The sequence below is a fragment of the Mya arenaria genome, chromosome 6 (assembly GCF_026914265.1).
Source record: "Mya arenaria isolate MELC-2E11 chromosome 6, ASM2691426v1".
NCBI classification, from domain to species: Eukaryota; Metazoa; Mollusca; class Bivalvia; order Myida; family Myidae; genus Mya; species Mya arenaria.
The window spans coordinates 4,391,387-4,403,840 of NC_069127.1; the positions used below are offsets into that span (position 1 = coordinate 4,391,387).

Genomic DNA, 12,454 nt, shown 5'->3' on the forward strand with positions numbered 1-12,454 from the left:
TAGAAAATGAATCAAATAAGAAACGATGGTTGTTATGCAAATAATTAAAGCTTAATTTTAATTATTCAAACACAAATACCAAAAGCTCAGTGGATCAATTTTCTTAAACATTTTACCCACTTTGTATTTATCAAACATTGGGCCGATTGTTCAGAACCTCGTTAAAGATAACATCTTTGTTAACTTCATCGATGTTAATTTTAAAAAGTTAACTATCGTGTAGCATGCTCATATATTTAGATCACGTACAGCTGAAATAGTTGAATGTTGCAAGAAATACCACTGATCACAGAAGTGTCAATTTCAGCTTCAGAGCATAACAGAATTGAAAGTTTATAGGGATGATCTTAACAGCGTTGACAACTTTAATGAAACTCTGAATAACCTATTTCTTATAAACTTATTCAAAAAAGGTTATTTTTTCACATCGTTTAACTGAGATTTTTTTTTTAAACATTGACATGTAGAGTTTTAGAGACTGAAGGCAGCATGTGTTGGTGTTAAAGGCCCAGTATGTTTTAGGGTAAGTTGCTAAACAACAGCGGCCATTTCAAAGCAGCAAAAAACCCAAATATTCCGAAGCATTTATTCAGTTACTTTTTCCTGATATCATGTATCAAATAACAAACAAACATCAATTCTTTTAAACAAACAAGTACAACTTTTTACATGCAAGCATTGTGGCATTGCAATAACTGATATATGTACAAATGTAAAACAATCACACACTAAACAAAACAACATTACACTGGTTAGGGACCATGTTTCGTGCCTCAGTGCTTTTTTATTAATAACTGGAAAAATACTTAACATTTTCAAATGAAATTTCAGATGAAAAAACATTAAGCTCCTGTTTCTTAAATAGATGTGATGCAAGCATTTCGGAATGAAAAAAAATATCGTTGTTTAGTGCATAAATCGCCGTTTAATCGGTCAATACCGGTTGCGTTATTACGTCCATTTGCTTCAAATGAATATAATTAAGCTTTCAGTTTAAGTAATTTATGAAAATAACAGTGCAAGTACGATTATTTTGTTTCAAAATTGACACATATGATTTATTTATTAGCGAAAATATAAAAAAAATATGAAAAAAAAAAAAAAATAGAATATATAGCAACATAGTCTTTTGCGTTAAAACAAATTCTCTTGATATGCAAAATATGTTTTGCGCGCTAAATCTAAAATCTAATTTCGGTATTGTTGCATGTTTGTTATTGCGATAAATGCAATTATTTATTCTAGTGGTAAAAAATGTCAAATAGGTTAAGAGAAGTCATTTTGATATACGTACACTTCGATAAACTTATATTACTAAAACAAACTGGGACTTTAAACATAATAATAGAATCACAGTGATTTGATGGGAATGAACTCCTGCTTTGGTGTCATTTGACCTGTACAAAATTTAGTGACATTTAACCTAAAATATTTTTTAAAAAATCCTCAGATTTATCAAAGGGGTCACTCCTACCAACTTTCTAGCATAAAATAACAATAAATTACTGTAGTTTAAAATGTCAGAAAATCTCGAAATGCCTAAAGAGATGAAAGTGAAACATCTTAAATTTGATCTTAATGTGTTGAGTACGAAAAACATGTCACGAAAAGTACCCAAACAAAAACAAAAAATGCAACAACAAAAATGCAGCCAACATACAGAATACCCTCTAATATTTCAATTGCAGCCAGAATTCTCACCTTAGCATGCATCTAGTTGAAGAAATTTGTTCAAATTTCTGAAAGTACCCCAAAGAAATCTCAACACAGTGTTCCGATACTGAAAACCTAAAATGGCCAGTCTATTTTTTTGTAATATTGTAATAAATAATACAATCAACATTTTTCCTTCTTGGGAAATATTGTGTAAATTAAAAAAATATAACGTACATGTTGTGGTTACATTACAATATTGCTTCTTCATAGCCGAATTTGGGGAAGAAGTAATAGTGTAATGTAACCACAATTTCAATATTATATAATCTATTTAATATATTTTCAAACTGACTGGCTTTGTAATACGAGCTTCCAAGAACATTAACACCGCAATAAACTATTAAACTAAATTACCCTACAACAAAATTTCAAATATCAACAACGAAAGCGTTGTCCTCACTCCATCTTGAAAACGACCCAATGTTAATCCACACTTATTTTTCATTCAAATATTCATTCAGTAAATGGTGACCAGTGTAACTTGGTCAATGTGTTCATGTCCTGTTAAAAAAAGTATTCGTGCATTAACTGTTACTATTAGGAATATAAATGCATTAGTAAAGGTTTATTGATTAATGTTTATAAAAATGTTTGCACGGAAGACGATAAAATAATACTCCTTAAAAACATATTGGAGAACTATTTTTCCTCAAGCCGGCGTAGGAACGAATGTCTACGCCATGAGTGTACGTCATCGGTGATGAAAACTGTTTATGAGGAGCGTCCGACAGGAAGCAAAGGAGTTTTCCAGAAGGGGGTGGTTATTCAGAAAAACAAATTGAAATACCAATTTATCACCGAATACAAGCATAAAAGAAACAGAACATTTGTTGATTTCAGTGTAAGATTGTATTTACATATCATAGAAAATGATTATGATCACGAGAAAAATAAATACGCTCTTACTCTGGAATCAACAAATATTCTGTTTCTTTTATGCTTGTTTTCGGTGATAAACTCAACAAATATCGTCTGCACGTAAAATGTGTTTTTTCAGTGACAATGATTATAATGTTTATATTTTGATTTCATTCTATTTTGTTCTTGATTTTTGCAACTTGACGATATTTGACTTATTGTCTCGGTTAACATGACGCTTTATTATATGTCGAATGTCAGGTTCTAGTGTCGGTAGGAAGGTAGTCCTAGTAATGGTATTCGGTTCTGATTAAATAATCGATTAATCGGCTGACATTTGAACCGATTGGTTCGATGTATCCGTTTATACTACATTTATTTACAATGAGTATTATTAACACTATGTTTTCTTTAAAAGTTATGGAGAGAAGAACAAAAAAGTATAACAATAATCAAAAGGCAATAACTTTAAAATGACCATACACGAAATAATGTTTCTTATGCACAGCACTTTCCATCAACACAGTCAATGTGTGTATGACGTTCGAAATCAATACCTCAAAACGCCATGCAGATATGGAGACAAGTAGAATCGTCCCAATAAATAAGGTACAAAACATTGAAGGACAATAACTCTAAAATAACTCCATACACAAAATAATGTGTCTTATGTACAGCACTTCTCCTTTACAGATTCCATATGTGTATTAAGTTTGAATTAAATACCTCAAACTCATGTGGAGTTTTGTAGAAAATTAGACTTGTCCCAGTTAAAAAAATAAGTATTAAATAATCAAAGAGCAATAACTCTAGAAATACCATGCACAAAATAATGTACCTCAATATTACCTAAAATACATCTGGAGTTATGGAGGAAAGTAGCCTTGTTTCGATGTCCCAGAAAGGACGGACGGGATACTGTGCTTCATATTTAGCCTCCCGCCACTGCATGAAGGTATAATATAAAAATATATTCTACAGATCATCTTGAAAAAGCACACACCATAATGTATGCCCAAACTGTCTAATGAATATCACAACATTTTATTTTGCAATACGATATGAAATTTATAAATAATATCGCTACCAGTGGTGTTAATAAAGTACGTATTATAAATCAAAATAGGCATTAACGGCCAACAAGCAGCCCTTTCTATGAATCCAACACAGCTTTTGAATTGTCAGAAGACTGACTGGAGGTCAACCGCGGATACAGTATGGTCCCCGCCGCCATCGCTGTCGGTCGAAAAGGCGCCCGCCTCTATGGGTGAAACGCGGTTCTCACGAGACACCCGCAGTATCTGCATCACCTCGCTGACCAGGGGAACCACGATAATGAAAATGGTCGCCGCAAAAGCCCACAATTTTGATATCCATACCTTCGTCATAAAGAACAGAAAGGTGATTTGGGTGAATTTTAATTATTTAACTTGCATAACATATAAACATTAATAGCTACATATATAGCTCTATATATAACAAAGGTAATGGGAATTATTTGAGTGTTTAACAGCAGCAAATTAATTCAATAATTAGCTTTTTAGGGGAAATCTCTGACAATCTCTTCGATGGAAAAGACATCTTAACAATATAGCAAAATTTGCTTAAAAAATCATATAAAGAGTTTTTGCTACCCATCCATTAAAGCCCTCCATTGAGAGAACGTTGGCGCCAAGCATGGCAGCGGGCACAAGGACAACGAGTACAAATGTGAGAAAGGTGGAACTAATAATTGCGGCGCGGTTAGCTCCCCTGAACGTTTCTTCAACCTCCCCGAGCGAGGGTCGCATCCCAAGCTTGTAAGCTCCTGTCAGGTTCAAATCCCTACATAAAACATATATACAATTGGCTAAAATGTGACATTCGAAGTTCAATGTATTTGTTTAAATAACATTTGCGGTATCTAATCAAGATCCGAAAAAAAAAACATAGCGACATTCAAAACATCAAGAACATTGATTAAATTTGCGATATTGATACATTGACGACTTTCATTACATTAGCGATATTAACGTCTGAGCATACGACATTCAACAATTGATAGTTGAATTTAGCGATATTCACGACATTCGGTTTAAATGCTTCGAGCAAATTTCACGACAATTGCTGCATTCATAACATTAAGAACATCAGCAACATTCGTGACATTTAGGCCATTTGAAACTTTCACAACATTCGCAACGTTTGCGAATTACGCAACATTCGTTAAATTACAACATTATCAAATCACGATATTAAAAATATGCACGACATTGGAGATATGTATTACCTGCGCAACATTTTAACATTTGCAACATTAATGAAGTTCCATAGATTTACATCATTTGCGACATTCGCAACATCCACGGCATTTGCGGCATTTGCATCATCCACGGCATTTGCGCCATTCGCAACATCCACGGCATTTGCGGCATTTGCATCATTAGTTACATTCACAACTTGTGCAACTTCCGGAACATTCGTGAATTTTGCGGTATTTGTAAATATTATGAATGTCGGTGATAATTTAAAGAAGTGAATGTCACCGGTGTCGCGAATGCCGTTAATGTATAATTTAAGGATTGGACACGATTTAATACTTCACAATGAAACTGAAGGTCATACTTTTGATAGAGTTCGGTCCATGGGGAGAGCGGATTGTCGATGTCACGTGTTACCTCCCAAACCTCGTCATCCGTTTTTACGACTTTACTCAGGCACGTGACGACACACGTGATTAGTCCACCCGCCACGAGCGCGACCAGGTTTCCGGCTAGACTGGGCGTGTTTAACGCTTAAATAAGAAATACGTACTACAATGTTTACTTGAAGAAGATAAAAAATAAATCAACTATAATGAGCACTTCAATTATCACAATGTGTATTTTATTTAAAAATATGCAATGATAATTGTTCTCAGCCTACTTGAAGTAAGTTGGGTTTCAGAATTACATACAGCTATGATTTAAATGGGGATCTATATGAAAACTGTTCATCAGCCGATTTAAACTGATATACAGACACGGAAATAAAATTGCCTCTGCTAAATGCATTGAAATAATAACTAATTTATAAAAGTTTGTGTACGCATTGATGAAGCATTTTATAGAACCTTGATTAAAGCACGTTGTTACCAAGTTTTAAATGTCATAATATTTCACATTTTTTGAATCAACATCACGTGATTTGCGTGACGGCTGTTATCAGTGAGGTAGCCGCCGCATGTGTTTCTGTTGTTGTTTTTTGTTTTCATTTCGTTTTGTTGTTGTTGTTGTTTTGTCTTGTCTTTTTTGAGGGGGGTGGGGGTGTGAGGTCAGGATGGTCAAACAATACACAAAAATGGAATAAAGCTAGGGAACCTACTAAGGTTGTCAACCCACTGTCCGGGATAGACGTTTGCGAGGGCAAGCCATAGAATAACGGCAATGGCGGATCCCCCGACCGCTCCCGACACCATGGCACTTCCGGTGAGGCGGCCCCAGAATAGTGACAGCACGATCGGAAGCACCGCCGAGTTTGTTGTGATCCCGAACGATAGGTACGTCAATGACAGGTTGATCTGCGGTTGAAGGGCACAAAGGATAATTTAATGTGACCTATTTTTCCTACTTTCATAACATTAACTCTCATTTTGCTCAGAAATGATGTGGTCCAGACTTTTTCAGACATTTACGTATGAATATTAAATTCAAATTGTAGATAATGGTTCATGTTGTATACCCATTATTTTTAAATTATATAGTTAGTTATGTATGTATGTATTGTTTCTAAATAATTAGGGATGACAAATTCGAACAAGAATGAGAGAAATATCCTTATAAATAATAAAACTTGATATACCTTGTTTGTTAATTGCTGTTATAATTGGTTTGTTATCTCACATGTTGTAATATTGTTCAGGCAATTTAATATTTTTCATATCAGATATGACATTTTACTTATTTATTTTTTGTTCGAGTTTATGTTTGCAACTCTTTACTGTACCATTTGAATATCGTTGTTGAGTGCTGACATGCAGCTTTTGTATGAGATTAGTTTGAGGTCAGTTCAAGCAAGACAAGTCTTCGTGGAGACGTGTAACAATTCAAAATCAATCATTTAATGGATTTGTTATGCTTAAGTATTTGTAAATTTGTTTGTCGTTGAAACAAATCAGTTTTCACTTAGGCATAAATCATACATTTGTACATGGACATTTGTATTTGTTTTCAATTTTAACGGTGTGACCTTTCATAATTAATCGGGGGCCCAAATTCTACCATATATAGATCTATTCAAAAGTTATTGAACATCCGTACCTTAAGCGTGTGTACAGCGATGGTGATGGGGATGATTGCGAGGGTTACCCACAGCAGGCACCAGTTCTTCAGAGCGCCCAGAATGTCCGTGTACTCCCGGAAGTTACCGTGCACGCGACACGTGTACGCTGGCTTCACTGTCCGCCTACACAACGCACGATCGCTGTGGAGTAAAAAGGTAAATATTTGACATCACAAGTTACTTAAGCCGTGGATCAAATTTACATTTTCGTGCGCAACAAGCAGACTTTGTTGCAGATATGCCGTTTTGACTATACCAGATCTAGTTGAAGAGACGCATGCAATCAGAGACCAGAGGACGAGCAAGCGCCCGAGAGATAGAGAGAGATCATTCAGACTTCCGCCGTGCTCCATGCAAGATACCTGCAGAAGCTGTGTGCTGAAGTACATCACCTTGAGTCCTGTGGGGCTTATGTAAATAGTAGTTCTTACAACATTGGCGCTGCGAGCACCGACTGTTCGGGTGAATAAGTGTTGTAAGCTATTTGTGTTTTATTTTGACCGTTGGTGTCAAATTTTCGGCGTTGTTGGTTCGTCGTAGGTTCCGCTGGTGAACCAAGATTCCGCTGGTGAATCGAACCTTCTGACCAGGCGTACCCGCTGGTGGTGCGGTGGTTATTGTACTATTATCTAAATTCAATATTACCAATAATTTTTTTTACCATTTTAAGTAAATTCGGTCCAGTTTTGGCATTTTTCTTCGGCCCGCCATTTTCCCGCCAAAGGTCACGTGGTTTAAATTTGCATCGAAAATTTCATTTTTAGCCTTAGTTTCACTGAATACAGTTTCTTTTGGGTGTTTTTATTAATTCATAATAGACAATTTTCTGTTTGAATTGGTTTTCATATGATTGAAATTTCATTTTCATATTTTTCAGCCAGTCAGTGTATTCATTCATTCCATCATCATCATCATCATCATCATCATCATCATCATCATCATCATCATCATCATCATCTTGTTAACTATACGTGATAAGCAAGGTCACATCAACTGAGCTAGGTTGCATCGACGGACAGATTCAGAACATTGGTTGTAGCGGTGGTCCGGTGTGGTAGACGATTCGTGCCTGTAGGCCGTGGGTGTCCACCAGTCTTGTGAGAAGTGCCAGTGTGTTTCTGTGCACTTTTGACTCCTTGTGGTGATTCAGTGACACTCCAGTTTCGCTGTGAGTGATATTTATTTTTCTTATTTATTTTTTTGGAAGAATTTAATAAATTAATAAATATATATGTTTGTTTTTTGTTTTGATTTTGTTTTGTTTTTTTAAATACTGTTTATCTTTAGGCATCTAATTAAATCTGGTGCTAGTTACATTATCTTAAAGGGGAAAGTGTCTGTTTTCTTTCAGTGTTCATCTTGATTTTCATTTTATTTTTGCTTTAAATTTGAGTAGCGCTTGTCCATTTTTTCTTCGAGAAAGTATTAATCTTTAAAAATAAGGGGCGTTACATATTTAGTACTATTAATATTTGCATAAATATTATATTCATAGATTTTTTTTTATTTTTGCCTTATTTATTTATTTTTCGGTGTGCACCGATTTTGTTGTTGTTGTTCTCAGATTTTCATCTGTGTGTTGTTAGGTGATTGTGTTTTCATAATTTCTGGTACACTTGTTGTGCATTAGGACTGTTGTGTGTAGTAAATATTGGTTCTGTGTAAAAGTTGCAAAGTATTTGTGTTCTTTCCAGCCAGTATCCTTTTTGTAATAATTGGGGTTCATTTATTTTGTTTTTATTTGCTTTCCTGAAATATGCTCATGATATTGTGAATGTTCTATTTAATATGGTAATTTTGTGATTTTTCACTGACTTTCGTGTTATACCATACGATCTATTATTGTGTTCATTGTATCTTTCTGCAGGGTAGTGTCAGTTACTAAGGTTTTCATAGATCTGATTTATACTTTGTAATTGCTCAATTTTGTATTGTGTATTTTATTTGATTTGTCTCGGTGCACACTCATTTTTTAATCGTTGTAATTTCTCCTTGTGGTTTACCTCGGCAGAGCACCCTTTGTATTAGTGTAGTGTTTTAATTTTGTGTTGCGAACCTTCAAATATGGCTTCATGGTATGGCAAATATGAAAGAGAAAGTCCTCGGGAGAGGGAAAGGGATGTGTTGGATCGCATAACAGATAGGATAGATTCCTTTTCAATCCGTGATCGTACACGGAGGGAACAATATGACGCCTTCCCTGATAGAGACTGTGAGTGGTCGCCAGAAAGGAGGCGTCCTTTGCGTTCCGGACATGAGCAGTACAGACGGGAGCCATATGAAGATGGTCATTTAGAGGGTAGAGGGCGGCCCGGTTCTCGGCGACCGCTGACTAAGGTGTCTAAACCGCCTAAAACATTACATTATGATGGAAAAACAAATTGGGCAGCGTTTAGTACCAAGTTCGGCAAGTATGCCAAAGTAATTCAACCTTCGGTGTCAGCTTGGGCTTCTCCTCCAGTTCTTGTACGAAAGAAAGATGGTGTTGTTAGATGGTGTGTAGATTATAGGGCATTAAACAATGTCACTACTAAAGATGTCTATCCTCTGCCTCTAGTGGATGATTGTATGGATGTTCTGGCCGGAAATATCTGGTTCTCAAAACTTGACGCGAATTCAGCGTACTGGCAGATTGGGATTAAACCAGATGATCGAAAGAAAACAGCCTTCATAACAAAGTACGGCTTGTTTGAAATTGTACGTATGGCCTTTGGACTTTGCAATGCCCCAGTATCTTTGCACGAGCGATGAATTTCGTACTCCAGGGCATGACATGGGAGCAGGTTCTGGCATTTCTTGATGACATATTGGCTATGGGCAAAACGTTTGAAGCTCATTTGGTTACTCTGCGTGAAATCTTCACCCGTTTTCGTCAGTATTGTTTAAAGCTTAAACCTAAGATATGTGCTCTCTTTCAGCCAAAGGTCGAGTTTCTGGGACGTTGGGTAGGTCCTGGTGGTATGGAAGTTAGTGATGCAGACATTAAGGTGGTGAAACAGTGGAAGAGGCCAGTCAGTACTAGAGAGGTGGAGCAATTTTTAGGACTCGTGAACTACCATCGAATTTTCAATCCTAATTTCGCTAAAGTAGCTGTTCCGTTGTATGCCATAACAGGAAAACGTGAATATACCTGGCAAGCAGAACAAGAAGAGGCATTTCAACAGCTGAAAAAGATGATGACGTCACCCCCTGTGCTCGCGCTGCCGAACAGTAAGGATCCATTTGTCCTTGACACAGATGCTTCAGACAGAGCGGTCGGGGCAGCGCTGAGCCAGATTCAAGACGGAAAAGAACGAGTAATCTCATTCGCCTCATTTAGCTTGTCGCCAGAACAGAGAAGTGACTGCACAACAAGGAAAGAGTTATTGGTTGTCGTTAGATTTACCCGCCATTATCGACATTATTTACTTGGTCGTCCATTCATAATCCGTACTGATCACAGTAGTTTGACATGGTTAATGAACTTCAAAGAACCTCAGGGACAGCTGGCACGATGGTTGGAAGAGCTTAGTCAGTATCAGATGACGGTGGTGCATCGTCCTGGTAAGAAACATGGTAATGCAGATGCTTTGTCAAGGGCTCCGGATGATCATGACACGAAGCCTGAGACACTTCCATGTGGCGGCTGTAGTAAGTGCACCAAGTGTCATAATAACTGGCACAAGTTTTCGGATGAAGTAGATTATGTAGTATCAATTGGCAAAAGGGTTGAAGATATTCAAAAACAAGTGAACTCAGTAGAGTTTTGCGATGTTGCAAGAGAACCAATGAGAGAGCCAGTTGTTACTGTCGCGGAGGTTGATGGTGAAACAGTTATAATTACTCAAAAGGAGGTGTCTGTGGATGAGACTAAGTCTAATGATTTGCGTGTATGGGATGTGCAGCGAGAAAGACTTATCAGAGAACAATCGGTAGATGATGATTTAATTCCGATTCAATCCTGGTTGTCAAATGGGGAAATTCCAACTGATGGAGAGTTGTGTTTGTTGAGTCCAGAAGGGAAATACTATTGGATCAACAAAAATTGTGTGGTCAAGAAAGATGATGTACTGTGGTGGGATAGTCCAAAGGAAAAGGGATTGAAACTATTGGTGCCGAGAAAGCTTCAGCCAGAAATTCTGTGCTTAAGTCATGATATTCCAGCCTCTGGTCACCAAGGTATAGACCAAACGTTGGCCAAACTCAAGGAAAAATATGCTTGGAGGGGAATATCTAGAGATGTTAAAGCATTTGTTTCGTCATGTGATCAATTCCCTCGGTACAAGAAAGGTACACGCAAGCCAAAACATGAAATGGTTCAGTATCATGCAGGAGCCCCAATAGAAAAAATTCACATTGATTTTCTGGGACCATTAACAAAGACTCCTCGTGGTAATGAATATATATTAATGATGGTGGACCAATTCACCAAGTGGGTGGAATGTATCCCTCTTCCAAATATGACAGCAGAAGAAACTGCCAGAGCAGCAGTAGATCAGTTTTTCAGTAGATTTGGGTATCCATTTCAGATTCTTTCTGACCGCGGAACAAACATTGAAAATAAGTTGTTTGCTGAGGTCCGTGACTTGTTGAAAATACATAAGTCCAGGACAACACCATATCGACCATCGGCTAACGGTCAGGTAGAGAGATATAACCGGACATTGATGGATGCTGTGAGGTGTGCAGTCGAACGACATCATGGGATGTGGGATCTTGTTGTGCCACAAATTGCAGGTGCATTACGGGTGTGAACCGTCACACGGACTACACTCCGAATAGGATGATGCTGGGTAGAGAAGTGTGTAGCCCGGTTGAACTAGTGTTTCCAGTGGATCATCCTGATGTGACTGATGAGGATTCTTATGTGAAGCACTTGGAGGAATCACTGAGTGTCTCATGAAGCAGCACGTAAGACTCTTAAGAGGAGTATTGAGATCATGAAAAGAGATTACGATCTCAAACTGTACACCCGGCAGTACGATGTTGGTGATATGATAATGTTGTTAAACACAGCCAGTCGTAAGGGTCAGAGCAAGAAACACACCTCACCCTGGAAGGGCCCTGGGGTTGTAACTCGGAGAATAACGCCATATTTGTATAAAGTGCGTACGCAGCGAGAAGAGGTGACTGCCAATCATGACCGGATGAAGAAGTGCTGTAGTAGGTCTCCCCCGGCCTGTGCTAAAAGGGTGCAACGAAGACTTAAAGAAGCCCCAGAACAGCCAGTGGAGGTGGTAGAAGAGGAACAGTATTGTCTGTGTAGGGGACGGAATTTTGGATTCTTGATTCAATTTGATTTCTGTTTGGAGTGGTTTCATGGAGCATGTGTGAACATTACCGAACAAGAAGCCGAATCCATTGATCAATATAGTTGTCCTAAATGTGAGGGTTCCTCTGCCGGGGTTGATGTTTAGTTAAAATCTAAAGTGCTCTTCATTTTTCAGATGTCAGGCTCCGACAGTTCCATGAACTCGCCCAAGAGGCAAAGGAAAGTTTTCTCCAGGCCTATGACTGTCGAGATGAGCGAACAGGAGAAAGTCCTGAGATCTTTCGAAGAAGAGTTGAAGGCTGGTAGGTTATGGCCAAATGCTAGGAAAAT

The 12,454-nt window shown here is 37.5% G+C and overlaps 1 protein-coding gene across 1 annotated transcript; it reads right to left on the reverse strand.

Moving 5' to 3' along the window:
* Positions 1–3,755: 3,755 nt before the first annotated feature.
* On the reverse strand, positions 3,756–7,584 carry LOC128236928 (uncharacterized). The gene is made up of 6 exons (XM_052952067.1): positions 7,535–7,584; positions 6,852–7,014; positions 5,917–6,112; positions 5,179–5,347; positions 4,209–4,398; positions 3,756–3,953 (listed from the first exon to the last, which is right to left on the reverse strand). The coding sequence occupies exons 1-6, from the start codon at positions 7,582–7,584 to the stop codon at positions 3,756–3,758; spliced, it is 966 nt and encodes a 321-aa protein (XP_052808027.1).
* Positions 7,585–12,454: the final 4,870 nt, after the last annotated feature.

Coding starts and splice junctions, on each gene's coding strand:
- LOC128236928 (XM_052952067.1), bottom strand. CDS start 7,584: ATGGCGGGCCGAAGAAAAATGCCAAAACTGGACCGAATTTACTTAAAA. Junction 6,113..6,851: donor TCGCTGTACACACGCTTAAG/GTACGGATGTTC, acceptor CTTCAACCGCAG/ATCAACCTGTCATTGACGTA. Junction 4,399..5,178: donor TGGACCGAACTCTATCAAAA/GTATGACCTTCA, acceptor TGTTTTATGTAG/GGATTTGAACCTGACAGGAG.